Source organism: Rhodamnia argentea, chromosome 11 (assembly GCF_020921035.1).
Source record: "Rhodamnia argentea isolate NSW1041297 chromosome 11, ASM2092103v1, whole genome shotgun sequence".
NCBI lineage: Eukaryota > Viridiplantae > Streptophyta > Magnoliopsida > Myrtales > Myrtaceae > Rhodamnia > Rhodamnia argentea.
In genome coordinates this window covers 23,500,574-23,515,164 of record NC_063160.1, presented here as the reverse complement: position 1 = coordinate 23,515,164, position 14,591 = coordinate 23,500,574, and the positions used below count along the sequence as shown (strand labels likewise).

At 41.6% G+C, this 14,591-nt stretch overlaps 1 protein-coding gene across 5 annotated transcripts; it reads left to right on the top strand.

The window, feature by feature from the left end:
- Positions 1 to 8,131: 8,131 nt before the first annotated feature.
- Positions 8,132 to 12,850, top strand: LOC115751054 (E3 ubiquitin-protein ligase RGLG2-like). 5 transcript variants are annotated; one of them, XM_048272101.1, is made up of 12 exons: positions 8,132 to 8,375; positions 9,090 to 9,435; positions 9,873 to 9,957; positions 10,042 to 10,182; positions 10,273 to 10,386; positions 10,541 to 10,638; positions 10,770 to 10,849; positions 10,932 to 11,037; positions 11,166 to 11,293; positions 11,411 to 11,687; positions 12,263 to 12,319; positions 12,412 to 12,850. In XM_048272101.1, the coding sequence occupies exons 2-12, from the start codon at positions 9,109 to 9,111 to the stop codon at positions 12,490 to 12,492; spliced, it is 1,494 nt and encodes a 497-aa protein (XP_048128058.1). In that variant the 5' UTR covers positions 8,132 to 8,375; positions 9,090 to 9,108; the 3' UTR covers positions 12,493 to 12,850. The 5 variants fall into 5 exon arrangements, with proteins under 5 accessions (XP_048128058.1, XP_048128061.1, XP_048128060.1 ...); XM_048272104.1 differs by lacking the exon at positions 8,132 to 8,375 and adding an exon at positions 8,523 to 8,845; XM_048272103.1 differs by lacking the exon at positions 8,132 to 8,375 and adding an exon at positions 8,523 to 8,929.
- Positions 12,851 to 14,591: the final 1,741 nt, after the last annotated feature.

Sequence of the window (14,591 nt, the reverse complement as noted above, 5' to 3'; positions counted from 1 at the left end):
GTTTTCGGTGCTGGGGCTGTCCTGTCATCCATTTAAGTAAGCAAGTTGGGCGTGTGCATGAGAAATCAGATGTGGTCGAGCTCACGCTAGCAGGACACGAGTCAATGCCTTTTGACTTTTTAAGAATTGATAATGTTGAAAAGAATAAAGAATGTCGGAAAGGAGACACCGTTCTTCACTCGTTACTATCTCGTAAATTTGAAACCCCAAAAATCATCTCAAATTCTAAAAAATCATTAAAATTTTGTTTTAATAATTGCATCTGTTGATTATTTTATTAAATAATATCTCGGAAGCACTTGACAAGAGTATAATTAATTAAAAATTATATAATTACTAATGTACGGATACTTCATTTAAATAATTATTTTAAAATACTGAGATGCGAATGATAATTATTTTATTTCTAAAATCAGTTTCCGATCAATTTTAGGACGAGTTTGTGAGTAAATAATTGCAACACAACATTTTTGTTATCCAATATATAAATTCATTTCATAACAGCATAAAATTTTTAAGGTTTTTGGCGATTTGCGGACGGTAGGCCAACGAACCCGCCACCGAGGACGCGAAAGAGAGGGATGAACAATGAGAAAAATTCTTATTGCTTATTTATGTTCTAGAAACAGAGAAGCTAAAAATTTCAACTTCTTGTTGTGCGAAAGTAAATAATTAAATAACAAATAGATAGAACAAAACAAAAAGGGACACCAGATTTACATAATTCAATCGTAGAGACTCATATTCACGTGAAAAGCATGAACGAATTCAACTATAGATTAAGCGATACGTGGAGATTACAAATTAGACTTAAGTTACTCAAACACTCTTAATGTTTCTAACTCCAATTATAATCAAATAATTTACGTGTGTTTAGCTCCATAATTTCTCGTGAAATAATATCTCAATTTCACGAATAAAATCCACGAAGAAAACCTCATGAAGCACTCGACGTAAACCGGGGCTTAAAGACAACTCTAATTCTTCAACGTGACTTCCTGGGACCAGACAAAAAATAAAAAATAAAAAACGTGACTTCCAGACAAACTAGGAAAGAATATTTCTTACCCTTTCTCTGACCCGTATATTTCTTATTCTTTCTCGTTTTCTGACCCAAAGTCAATCTTCAAGGCCAATATACACTTTGCAAATATATGCCACATCCGACTATATCACAAATTTCCAACCAGATTCTCACATGCAAAAACCTCAATCTTGGATTGTATGAACAAGAAATAGGATTTCTATGGAGAACGCCAATAAATACGTCTTTTATTTCCTCAATTCAGATTTTTGTTTCAGGCTCAAATTCGAGACGTAATTAGAGCACTTCTCGTTTCTATTCCAAACAAAAATGAAATTGCGTTACCAAATAGATTTATGTTTCAAACATGTTCCATAAAAGGGTTTGGAACAGAAATAGAGAAACAGAATAATAATCATTATCGGCATAAATAGTTTGGCACCGAAAATAAGTCTCGATAAGATGTGTATTTTTTGTTTTTCAGTATTTCACATAAAATAGAAATCTCTAGTCCTATTTTCTTTCTGACACATTATATTCATCGGAGATAATCAATAAAAATTTTCACCGTCCGTGAGTAATATAATTCGTATTATTATAAAAGAAATATATTTTGATTTGCAAAAATGTTGCCACATCCGGCAACTTCGTACCCGCTTCTGGTAATTATCGGTCCCACTGTCGCTCTTGGAACAAGATTTGTTTCTTAATTATCTGTCGGGGACCAATCGGGAAAGTCAAGAGATTTGGTGGGACCCGGGGGACGGGGTAAAGCGATTTTCCGCAAAGGCCCACCGGCTAATGCGGCAACTAGCCATTTCACCGAGGTCAATAACGTCTTTCCATAGTACGGGGATCGTCTTTCTTCGTTTTGTTTTTCCCTTCTTCTTTTTTGTAAGGATGATATTGGAAATGGATCTCGCTCGGATAGAGGAGAGAGGCCAAAGCGAGCGCGTGTGGCGCAGAGTTCGGGGATTCTTGGCTTTTAGGTGCTGATCTGACCAATCAATGCGCGAGTGTTGCGCACGTCGGAATGGGAGAGTGGGCTTAGAGCGGGGGTGGGGCACCGGGATTTGCTCTTGTGCCACATGTGGGTTGGTCGTGGGCAGCGTGGCGTTTCGTTCGCCTGTTCTTCTTTTGCGGTGTGGGGAAGCGGGGAGACCACGGCCTTTCGCCTGGGATAAAATTAACGCTGCTTCTATTTAAAGAAAGAATCTGAACTCATGTCGGCCCAAAAAGAAATAATATTAATGATCAATTATATCTGGTTGTTGGTTACATTAGAGCTGATTTACAATTTGATATGTTGAATATTCTTGTCGAGTGTTTAATATTAGGCATCATCGGACCGAACCGGACTTGCTGGGTCCATTCCCGATTTACCAGTCTATATTAAATCAAACAAATTATGTACCAATTTCCAATATGAAAAAGGACGTGGCCACTTGTATAACGTACAATAGTAGATGGAGAAATTAAGGCTGCGTCTATTTTACGAAAGATGAATGATCTGGAAAACATTTTTTCGAAATTAATCGTTCATATCGTCCGAAATAATTAGCCGGTAAGAAAAAAAAATTCCATTGTCGACAACAACGACTAAAAGTTCCGTGTCAAACACTCGAGGATTTCACCAATAAAACAGAAAAAAGCTAAAAGAGCCTAAATTTGAACAAATGAAACAATGGGCCGCATTTATTTTCTAAAAGAAAGAAAATCAACACGAGAGAGACAGAAGCCCTGTTTGGTTTAGCATTTGATCAAGGGACTTTGAAAAAATGCAAATACCTTTGGGCTAAAGGCCTTTTTCAAAATGCAAGTAGTGTTTGGTAAAATGTATTTTAAAAACACATTTAAAAAGTAACTTTGACGAAAATATTGTTTGGTGAAAAATGAACTTTGTAAAATATATATATTTTTTTAAAGAGCGGCGGCGGCAAGCAAAGGTGAAAAAATTAAAATAATAAAAAAAATTAGTTGCATTTCGCCAAAGTCTCTTAGCCCAAAGAACCTTTTGGAGGTACTTTGGGCTAAGGGACTTTGGAGAGCATTTGAGATGCAATTGCATTTTTCCAAAGTGAGTCAAAAAATGAACCAAACACCATTTGCATTTGACCAAAGGACTTTAGAGCCCCAATGCTCATTTGCAATCTTGAACCAAACAGGTCCGGAGAGATTGCACCAGGGGAGGGGCTTTTCACTCGGGGTTTGCAAGGAGTGGCATCGCCCCTAGGTCACAAGGGAGAGTCTTCACCTGAAACCTATGTAGCACGGACACTCTCCTCGAGTAGATTTTCGAGTGTCGGACATGCGTCGGTGTCCGATACTCCCCGGACAAAGCTCGGACATGCGTTGCGTGTCCGAGCTCCGACACACGGTCAACCGACCGGACACCGGAGGGACTCGCGAGTCCGTTCGCCTCCCATCGACTCCTCGCAGCTCAGCGGCCTTCGTTTCTGAGGGAAGAGAAAAGGCCACCTCGAATTAGAAGATCAGGCCCCTCAATGGCTTGTGGCCGCTGGCCTCGCCTCAGCTCGCATCCTCGCTCGCCTCGCCTTCTTCAAAGAATAATGGGTAGTAGCTCATTAGATGAAGATGGACAAGGAAGCTAGATGAAAATAGAGCTCTTCCTATGGAAACTGAAACAGAAAGAGAGGGAGACACGAGAAAGGTTCGTCAATGGAGGAAACATTTGGCCTAAGAAAGTAGAGAGAGAGGGGATGATGATAGCTTTAATTTACGATTGACAGGCGAAACGACTATTGAGACCCCTAAGAAAGCAGGTGATAAAAATAATATTTTCTTCCTGTGCTACTCCCCCTTTTTCAATTTTTTCTTATTCCCTCTTGCAGTATTATCTCTTGAGAAATATATTTTTTCTCTGATTTGCCATCGCTCTTTAAATTTTTCTATTTCCATAAAAAATAACGATCAATTGATATTCGATGAAATAATTTTCTACGTGAACCAGACCAAAATAAAAAAAATAAGAAAATAATTTTTTATGTTATTGTTGTTGGGACCATCCAATTCTCTACCTTGTTGATTCCATTCGAGATTGATATTTTATGAATCATAATATTTGGAATCGTAAGAATAATAATTTATTACGTATATATAAAAAAATATATATTTAATATACGACGTATCCCAACGTGTCGAAATTCTCTATTTTTTAAAAAATTACGTGTCGGCATATCGTGTCTTGTGTCCCGTTCGTGCTACATAGCCCGAAACAAGCTTAGGGTTTGGCACCTTGCCACCACGCCAAGATCAGTCGACCTCTTGCGACCGACAGGCTAATGGAGGTTGATTAGATTATGGACAATTACTCATCCTCCGGCTCTTCTAGGTGATCGCTTCGGCTCACCATCACGAAGGAGAGCTTTCGGTGAGAGAGAGAGAGCCCCGTGATATTTAGCAACAAGCAATTCGATTCCGATCGTGTGGAGTGAGGTTTGGGTGGAGAAGATAAAATGGCGAGGACGATGCGAGACTTCATGTATTGCATTTTTTTCCGATTCATCGCTCTTTCCAAGAATTGAGAGGAATTAGATCGCCGCCCCCCCCCTCACCATCGCCACTTGCCACAGCTGTCCCAAATATCGTCGGTGGCATGGGGTTAAGGAATGCTTGGTTTGAGCCATATCTCCCTTACCAATAGGCGCACGCCTCGTCATTTCATCTCAATCGGTGAGCCAGAAAGTCGGGAAGTATCTTCACATGAGATAGCGACTATCCACGGCACAAATTGGTTAAAAGGTTCACCCACCACATGGCTTGAACTCGTGACCGAACCGTCCTTGCTTTTGTTTCGGATCATGGCCCGGCCTGATGTGACTTCGGCCCAAGCTGGCTCATGGCCCAGCTTGGCCTTCAAAACTCATTTCGGAGCGAAAAGGATCCTCACCCTCACTTTTTCTAGAATTTCCAAAGTTGCCAGATGCAACCTGGACACGGAGAATCCCCTTGGTTATCCGGACCAGCAAGCTTTCCTTCAAAAAGTCCAAAAGCCTCTAGAATAAAGAGCAATAGATTTGGCGCCCAAGTTTCCCGCACTCCGCCATTGCCCGGATCCTTCCCCAATCATACTTTGGCCGTCGCTTTTTTGACAAAATGCTAAGGCAAAAAGGCTTCGTTGAAAAAATCCACTCCCCTTTTCGATCCATCTTAATTTGTTGCTGGCTTTTCGACCGGCTCGTTCGTTCGTTCGTTCGTCCTTCCTTCCGTTTCGTAAAGTTTAAGAATGTAAAAAGCTGGTGGCGCTCCCGTCGGATTCAGAATCTAGGACTGGTGCGGCCATCTCGATGCATTAAAATATTTCATCGCTTTAAGAGGGCAATGATAGGTGCTAATGACATTAAAGCTCTTTGTCTTTTGTCGAATATGCTTTTATCAAAAGCGCGTCGCGTGTTACTTGGAATTATTTCCTTGCCTGGGCGAATCTCCGAACGAGATTTCCATCTTCATCTTCATCTTCATCTTCTTATAGAGAAGTGTGAATTAACGGCTGCTGTAACTGACGTTAGCTTTATTGATCTGGTAGAGTCATGTTTGTTGCTCCGTTAATTTCTATTGTGACGAAGAATGAATATGATTGCTGCTGTCCAGATAAATCCTGTTGGCGTTTGAGTTTAGCTTGTTGCTCTCCTACACGTTTGCATCTTTGTTAACAGAGCAGACGGGCTATCCTGTAGTCAAAATGGATTTGTCCTGCTTAAATTGTCTTCCGCTAAGATTCTATAGGAGACATCATTTAAGATCATTTGTAATTCTATTTTTTTAGGCCATCTTAGAATATCTTGATCAGTTAAATCTAAAAAAGTATGGTTTTATCCAAACATGAATTGTTAAGTCTCCACGACATTTTTATAATTAAAAAAATTAAGGAGTAGACATTTTTGGGGTTGTTACGAATGCATTTATGTTCTTTCTTTTTCCGAGAATAGAAATTTTGTGCGATTACCGAAGGATTTTTTTTGCTCGAAAACTCATATATAGAATAGAAATAGAAAACAACTATTTATGAACAGAAATGTTATCAAACGGACCCTTGGTGTCCTCATGCAACGAAATATATGAGTTGGGCTCACATGCAGCGGCACAACTAGTCCTTCTATTTTATTTATTTATTGCGAAGCATTTGACATAGAAGTTGGCATGACAAGTTGACGTATGCGACATAGGCCTTTTTTTTTTTTTTGGTCAATATGCCACATAGGCTTGGTGCATAGTCCCCTTGGCTTTATATCTCAAGACTCGCTTAGATCGGGGCGCAGGTCGTGAGCCTTGCCCAGCAACCAACGAGGGCTTGTAGGTTCTTGTCTAGTAGCCAACGGAGGTCGCCGGGCCTTGGTGGGTGGCCGACGGCCTCCTTCTGGCCCTAATAAAAGAAGAAGAAAAAGAAGAAGAATAAATCATTAATTTTTTTTAAAAAAATATTTACATATTATTAAAAATAGTTTATGTCAATGCTGATCGTTCTACGTCAGCAATTACCGATCAAAATTGGCCAAATAGACCGAATTAACATAAATACAAAAAATTTATGACTCAATTGATAAAATAAAGTTTAGGATTGATGAGTCATAAGGATTTATGATTTTTTTCCGGTGATTTTCCCTTGATTGAAGATTCACTCACGACATGGCTTGAACTTTTGAGCGAACTAGTCCTTGTTTTCCTTCCGGATCAAGGCCTAGCCCGATGTAACTTCGGCCCGAGCAGGCTCACGGCCCCACTTGGCCTTCGAACTCATTTCGGAACGAGAACATCCCCGCCCTCGCTTTTTTGAATTTTCAATCGCCAGGTGCAGCCTGGACACGGGGTCCAGTTAAGGCGTCCCATGTCGAACATTGGCAGGGTCGAGAATCCCCGGTAGTTATCCGGACCGGCAAGCTTTCCTCAAAAAGTCCAAAAGCCTCTTAGAATAAAAAGTGGAAGTACCTAATCATATTTTGCACATGTCGCTTTTTTGACACAATGCCAAAGGCGCAAAAGCCTCTTTTGAAAAAGCCACGCCTCTTTCGACCCATCTTCAATTATTGTCGGCTTTTCGATGGGTTCGTTCTTTCGTCCGCCCTTCCTTCCGTTTCGTGCACTTTAAGAATGGAAAAGTTGGTGGCGCTCCTCCTGTTGATTGTGAATCTCAAGGACTAGTGCAGCCATCTCGATGTATTAGAATATTACCATCGCTTTAAGAGAGCAATGCCAATTGCTGAAAATGACAATAAAGCTCCATGTCTTTTATTTTACAACAGATGACAAACCTTTTTGTCAAATGGGTCTTATTAACGAGCGATGCTCGTCTCGTGTTTACTTGGATGAAGATTGTTTTGATTTTTCGAAGTATTAATCACGCATCATAAGAAGATTCCGAATGGTTTGATGGTATATGCGGATCTAAATTTTATTGTGTTATGAAGTACATGAAATAATGCGTTGGGTTCCAAGTGAACTTTGTGCATAAAACGATTGGCTTATTTAAGCACAACTAAGTCAAGTCACTGTTAAAAAAACAAAAAAGGTTCTTTGCCAAGGATGGACTCCAAGGCAACAATCAAAATGATCTCATTGTTAACGCACTGACAACACATAACATGATATGGGTGAGCATTAAGTCCAATACAGTCTAGGAAATTGGGCCAAACTGACCTGGACTGACTGGTTGGGTTTTCGAGTTAAATTGATCTTTTAAGGGTATGCATGGTAACATTTTTATAGGTAGATTTCTATTTTAGAAGTGCTTAGCAGAAATCTATTTGGTAAACATTTTTACATCCGAAAGAAATTAGTCTTTTACACAAGACAAAAATGAAAAATGGTGGGTCGTTCCGGAGCAGAACGAGAACTATCTTAGGAATTGATGGTTCTGCCGGGTTCAAGAACAGATCCCTCCTATCCATCCAAGAAACTATCACTCTTAACACTCGACAATGCTTTTAAACGACAGATTTCTTCATGGGGGTATTTCGGAAAACCATAAGTAAAAGCAAAGGGGGAACATTTGGTGAAAAACATTGTAAATCCATGGAGTAATACGAGGGAAACGGAAGAAAAAACATGGAAAATGCCAAGCAGGAGGGGGGCTGGCGAGAATATCCAAAGCGGGTTTTACGAAAAAGTCAACAAATGTTGATGCCAAATCGCGATCTCTCTGCTAACGTCAAATCTGATTAGAGTCGCGACGAGCTGGTTCGAAGCTTCGTCCACCGGGCCGACACGTTTATCTCGTTCGTATGTAAATCGAGCTCAAAGACGAGCTTCCCACTTCGCATTGTCAAATCGCGGCGCTTCCCGCATTGTCTTCTCCGGAAATTCGAGGCGCTGCAACTTCCGCAGCTGTAATTAGGTACGTGCTCGATCGCGATGCTTCGTCTGCGGTGGCATTGACCTCTCTAGTCGATCGCATCCGCAGATGTTTTAGCTGGTGTTTCTTGGGGGTCAATGTCCCTGCGATTCCAATTGTTTGCACCTTTTCGTTTTCATGTCGTGCGTCTTGTTTTTACTCTCCTTCGTTCGGGCCCATGTGACGGCCTTTAATAACGAGGTCGCGTTGATTTAAGGGTCAAGTCAAACCGTGCGTGGGATGGGGATGATGGGTTTCAAATTTTGGAGGCTTGTGGATGTGGACGGTAGCGTGGAAACTTCAAACCAAAACGCCAAAAAAAAAAAAAAAATTGAAGAATTCTTGGACAAGTTATTTAGGCAGCTTACTTACGTTGAACAATCTCCTTCGCTTTTGAGTCGGTTTGTTTTGTTGCATGTGAAAGCCGTGTGCCTGAAGCCGCCTCTCTTCGTCTTCGGTCTTCGCTTTGTTCGGTCAGTGCATACATCTGGTTCAACGCCTTACGAATTGATGTGTATATATAAAAGCTGAATTGGGTTTCTTCCTATTTTTTCCTGGTTCCAATCTCTTGAAAGTTTGATCGAAGTATTGTTGCTCTGATTCTGATCTCCTGGTGTTTCGGATCTTGAGACTTGGATTTGCTTGCTTTTTGTTTATAGGGGCGGGTTAGAGGAGGAACTTGCGATTTTGTGTTGAGAGTTGCTAGAATTGGTGCAGAGTTTCTCGGGTTTGATTGATGGGGGCTAGGCTTTCCACAGAGGATAGTTGGGAAGAGAATTCAAACTCATCGCACCGTCGGACTTCATCTCCTTTGGATTCGCAGTACGGGTATGCACAGCCTCCTCTGTACCGTCAAGAGAGCGTGAGCGATCCGCCGCCACAGACGGCGTATCCCCCGCCGCAGATGGCGTATCCCCCGCCGCAGATGGCTTATCCTCCGCCGCAGCAGTATTATCCGCCACCTCAGGAGAACGGGTATGGCGGCGGTCAAGCACGCAATAACCGGAGAAGGCTAGACAAGAGGTATTCGAGGATCGCGGATAGTTTCAATTCCCTGGAAGAGGTGAGATTTTGGATTGAAATTGTTGCCCTGTGATTGGTAGTTGTGTTCATGCCAGTAAGTGAAATTCTCATGATGTGGCTTTCTCTGCAATATAGACATGGAAATGGAGCTTGCTTCTGTTGTAACCACACCAATGGATTCCTTGTGTTGATCCTTTCACATGTCACATAGTCGATTATTGCTCTCTCTTTAGTTGCCTTATTCAGCATCTTATGAGATGGAACAGCTACTTCAAACTTTTCAAGTGGTTGATAGATGAGCTCTATAAATGCTTGGCTGACGTAAGGGCTGCTTATCTCAGGACCTAAACTTGTTTGGTGTATGGAGTTTTTGGGTGACAATAGTTTGTCATGTTGGTCTAGTTCTTTGTTGCATTTTCTAAGAGTATGAGGCTTTTTCTTTCTATTGACTCTTTTTTCTTAATTGTGATGTTTTAGGTTACTGGGGCTCTTGCACGTGCTGGTCTCGAGTCTTCCAACCTTATTGTCGGTATTGACTTTACTAAGAGCAATGAGTGGACGGGTGAGGTTTTACATTCGATGCTTCTTTCTCGGCCCATCGTCACTCTCGTTCCTTTCTGAATGCTGAGACTTGTTTGTAATGTAGGTGCAAAGTCATTTAACAAGCGCAGCCTGCATGATGTTAGCAATGGTCCTAACCCCTACGAACAAGCGATATCGATTATAGGGAGAACCTTGGCTACTTTTGATGATGATAACATGATTCCTTGTTTTGGGTTTGGAGATGGTATGTAGAATGGATCTAGTACTTTAATTTTTTCCTGCAAATATTGTTATTTGAGCTCTAAAAATGGCGAGTCTTGCTTTCTCATGCCAGCATCGACGCACGACCAAGATGTCTTCAGCTTCTACCCAGATGAGAGATTTTGTAATGGTTTTGAAGAAGTTTTGCACCATTACAGGGAAATAGTTCCTCATTTGAGGCTTGCAGGTGATTCTTATTTTTTAGCTCATTGTGCTGTAAAGCGCATTGGTTGGAGAAAGGCTGATCTAACAGTCTTTATACTGAATGGTTTTTATTCATTAATTCATTTGTTATTTTTATTAGTATTAACCTTTTTTCTTTTGGCTATCTCTGATCATAGGACCTACTTCTTTTGCACCAATTATAGAGATGGCCATGACAATTGTTGAGCAAAGTGGTGGGCAGTACCATGTCTTAGTGATTATTGCTGATGGACAGGTGCATGTTTCCAAAGCTATTGGCTTACATACCTTTTCAGGGGTTGTGTTACTATGCCCTTGTTGACTGTTGTATACGTTGTTACATGCTTACAATTATATCTTCTGAGTCTAATGAGCTGGTTGCTGCAGGTGACTCGGAGCGTTGACACTGAACAAGGCCAACTAAGTCCACAGGAGAGGAAGACAGTTGAAGCAATTGTTGAAGCGAGGTATATATATAGAGAATAACTGATGAAGTCTCTACCTTTTTTCTGTCCATTGTTTTTTATCTTATATGCTTGTTTTCTGCAGCAAGTTGCCTCTTTCAATCATATTAGTTGGGGTAGGAGATGGGCCCTGGGACACGATGCAGGACTTCGATGACAATATTCCTGCTCGAGCATTTGATAATTTCCAGGTATGTGGTATTGAGCATGATTGTTCTTTCTCAGTAATATTTTATATGAGGTTTATTTATTTTATTTTTTTTTAAAAATTTGTTGACTGGGAACATTCTATTCTTCCCCCCTCTTCCTCCTGCTCTAGTTTGTCAATTTTACCCAAATTATGTCGAAGAATGTGGCGCCTACAAGAAAGGAGACAGAATTTGCTCTTTCAGCCTTAATGGAAATTCCTTCTCAGTACAGGGCAACTATTGAGCTTAATTTACTTGGGTAAGAGGAATACATCTAGTTGTTTATTGTGTGTGCTTGTTTGATCGTTTTTGGCTTGGTTGCAAAGTTACTCTTTGGAAATCAGATCTTCTGATTCGTTTTTTTACATATGAGTAGTCAGAAGAGAAATGTTTCTCAGAGGGTTCCTCTCCCACCGCCTGTATCCGGTACACCATCCACTGGTATGTCGAAGCCTTCCCGTCCAACCATCTCTCAGCCAAGTGCTCCCCCTTATTACAGAGATAGCTATCTGCCAACCTCTCAACCAAGTGTTCCACCTTATTATGAAGATTACCATCCAACAATCTCCCAGCCAACTGTTCCACCTTATCCCCAGGATAGCCAGCCAACTGGCACAGCTCCATCTGCTCCAAGTTCTACTAATGATGACCAGGTATTAGAGTTCAAATCTCTCTGTTTTTCAAAATGTTTCTATTTTCAGTGTTCTAATGTGCCGACTACATGTTGAGAATATGCTGCTTCACAAGTTCCTTGTCGGGAAATAATACTTTAATGGCTTTGGATAACCGCTCTGTTTCCTCAATGAGCTTGTCATTGATTAAGGCATTTGCTGATGCCTACATTTGCCTAAAATCCCGGTTTCTAAGTTTTTTCTGGGCATCTCATCCCTAAAACTTCCTTGCTCCGTATGGAGTGCCCTGTGGTTCCTTGAGTGCCTGCCACAGAAAGGAATGCCATCAACTAGGGTGCTATTGCAATGTTCCCATTATATTGCTCGACATTTTAGAAAGCAGAAGGAATGTGCGAAAAGGGCGATGTTTCCTCGAATTCTTTCTGTTCTTCCTTTGGTTAATCTTCATTAAGTTAACTAGCGATTGTATTGCATGCTCTAACTGGTGTTCAATTTGGAGTTCCTTGTCAAGGGAGATATAGTGCGCTCGAATCGATCTTCTTACTTGATTGACTGGTTCTAAAGTTAGCTGACTCATTTTATGCCACGTCGTGCAGCTTTGCCCTATTTGCTTTACAAATGTGAAAGACATGGCTTTTGGCTGTGGGCATCAGGTATTATTTTATTTTTATTTTTGCATCTCTCTCTCTCTCTGTGGTGACACATGGTTATGCTGACTGTCAACATGAAATTTTTCTTATGACAGACATGCTGTGAGTGTGGGCAAGATCTTCAGGTGTGCCCCATTTGTCGAAGCGCGATCCATACTAGGATAAAGCTCTACTAGCAATAGGGTTTTCTCCCATTCGCCGCGATTCAGCAAATTTTTCCAGTGTTCACTATCCAAGTTGTAGAGGCTGCCGTGGGTTTGTTCCTTCAGCATTGCTTCCATGAGAAGACCCTTCTGCATCGGTTGTTTATTCGGGATTTGCTGCCCTCTCTGTATATAATGACCTCAGCCTAATCTTATTTGTTTATTGATTTTGTCGATAGATGTTGGGTATCGATTGCTTGCCAGCACAAAAAGGGCAAGATCAGTTGTAGACCGTAAATGATACATGCTTGAGAGAAATAAAAGTTCGTGGGTCTTGTCTTTGCTGCCTGTTTATTCATTGGGTAGTTTGCTGTATTGATGTGCTGTTCCATTCAATTCAGTCTGAACCAACCTCATTTATTGTTTGCTGCAAAGGGCCCGGTTGATGATGAGGACTCGTCACCCTACTTTCTTTGTTTTTTCCTCTTCTCTTCTTGGATCGATTTGCCAATCTCGGGTTGTATTTTTGCACGGACGATTCTATTCCCGAGAGGGATCTCGTCCTTATAATCTTTCCGTCGATGAATGTAAAGGTAACGGGTCACGGTCGTTCAATAGATCTCAGCCTGGACGGTTCTGGTTCTTTGCTTTTTGATCCGATGTTGAACACCGGGCGGACGACTCCACCTGTATTTGGACATACATCTGTGTTGGTAGTGTCAAAAGCTATCGAGGCTCGGGGTCCATATTGAGGACTGTTTTGACTTTGGGGTCAATGTTGCCAATTAATTCGACAGAATTAATGACTTTGTGAAGTGAGGACTTGAAGAAGCTATCGTATCAATTTAATTGTGGCATTGGAAGCCGAAGGCCCGTTTCTGCGAATTCAAGTGGGGCGTCGAAAACAGGGAGGAGGGTGATTGCGGAGTTCTTCTCTCCATTCAATTCATGTGCTTCTTAATCACCTAAACAAGGAAAAACATTGGTAGTTGTCTTCCTGCACGGAACCATAAAGTCTTTGCATCTTTCATACTTAACGTTTGCCTTGTGAATCCGCCAAGTCCGGCGGCGGCATTTTCACGTCGGATTTCTGCGCCCTGAGAGCCTACCGACCTCCGAAGATGTCTATCTTAAAGGGGTTAGCCCGGGTTTTCGCGTTTTTAGGTGGACGGATGGCTGTTCCTACAGGTTCTTATTGAATTTATTCAGTTATTGAAAGACCTAGAAGACCGAAAATGCGTTCACGATCTGAGGGGGAATTTATGTTCCCACAAATTTTTGTTCTTGAAAGCCGAAATGCATTGGTACATCACATTTGCCTGATTTCGAACCACCGCCACGAGTCATTGCTCTAAATTTGGTCTTCGAGACCCCAAGTTGGTCCTCGCTCAACTTCCCTCGAGCCCGAGTTATCGCCGTCTCATCCCTAGTTTTCTCTAAGTGATGGCGTCGAGTCACCATTGGCCAGCATCTTCGACATCGTTAGTCAATTGTACGTCCTTCCAATCAATCCAAGATTGTCGCAAACATGCCCTCGATTGCACCTAGCAATACTTCTACTTCAGAAATCAACTTCCGATCAGAAGTTGATATTTCTACTTCTACTTCAAAATTTGATTTTTGATAAGAGAAATTCGTTTAGTAATTGTTGAAAATTTTCACTTCTGAAACATTATTAACACAAAATCTTCTATAAAAATTATTGTCGGCGGTCGAAAAATTTCTACTTCATTTTTAAAAATTTTTTAGTTAAAAAATATAATTTGCCTTTTAAAAATAAAAAAATATTACTTAACTTTTACTTCGGTGGCCAGAGATGGCGACTTGACTACTACAACGGGATGCGGCAGTGGGGTGGGTGGTGGTCAATGGTTGGCGACAATGGTTGTTAGCTAGTGTTGGCGGCGAAAGGTGGTGATGGGTTGCGGTAGTGGTCGCCCCGGGGGGACCGGTGGAGGTTTACGATGGGCGGCGACAAGCGATGGTCGGAGGTGGTCGCAGCGCGTGATAGGTGGTAGCCAATGGAGGTCGCAGGTGGGCGGAGGTCGGAGGAGGGTGGTGGTGGGTTGCAACGGTGGTCGGCGGTTGCTAACGACCGACGGTGGTCGGCGGGGGGTGACAATCGGTGAAGG

Coding starts and splice junctions, on each gene's coding strand:
- LOC115751054 (XM_048272101.1), top strand. CDS start 9,109: ATGGGGGCTAGGCTTTCCACAGAGGATAGTTGGGAAGAGAATTCAAAC. Junction 11,294..11,410: donor ATTGAGCTTAATTTACTTGG/GTAAGAGGAATA, acceptor ACATATGAGTAG/TCAGAAGAGAAATGTTTCTC. Junction 11,688..12,262: donor GTTCTACTAATGATGACCAG/GTATTAGAGTTC, acceptor CACGTCGTGCAG/CTTTGCCCTATTTGCTTTAC.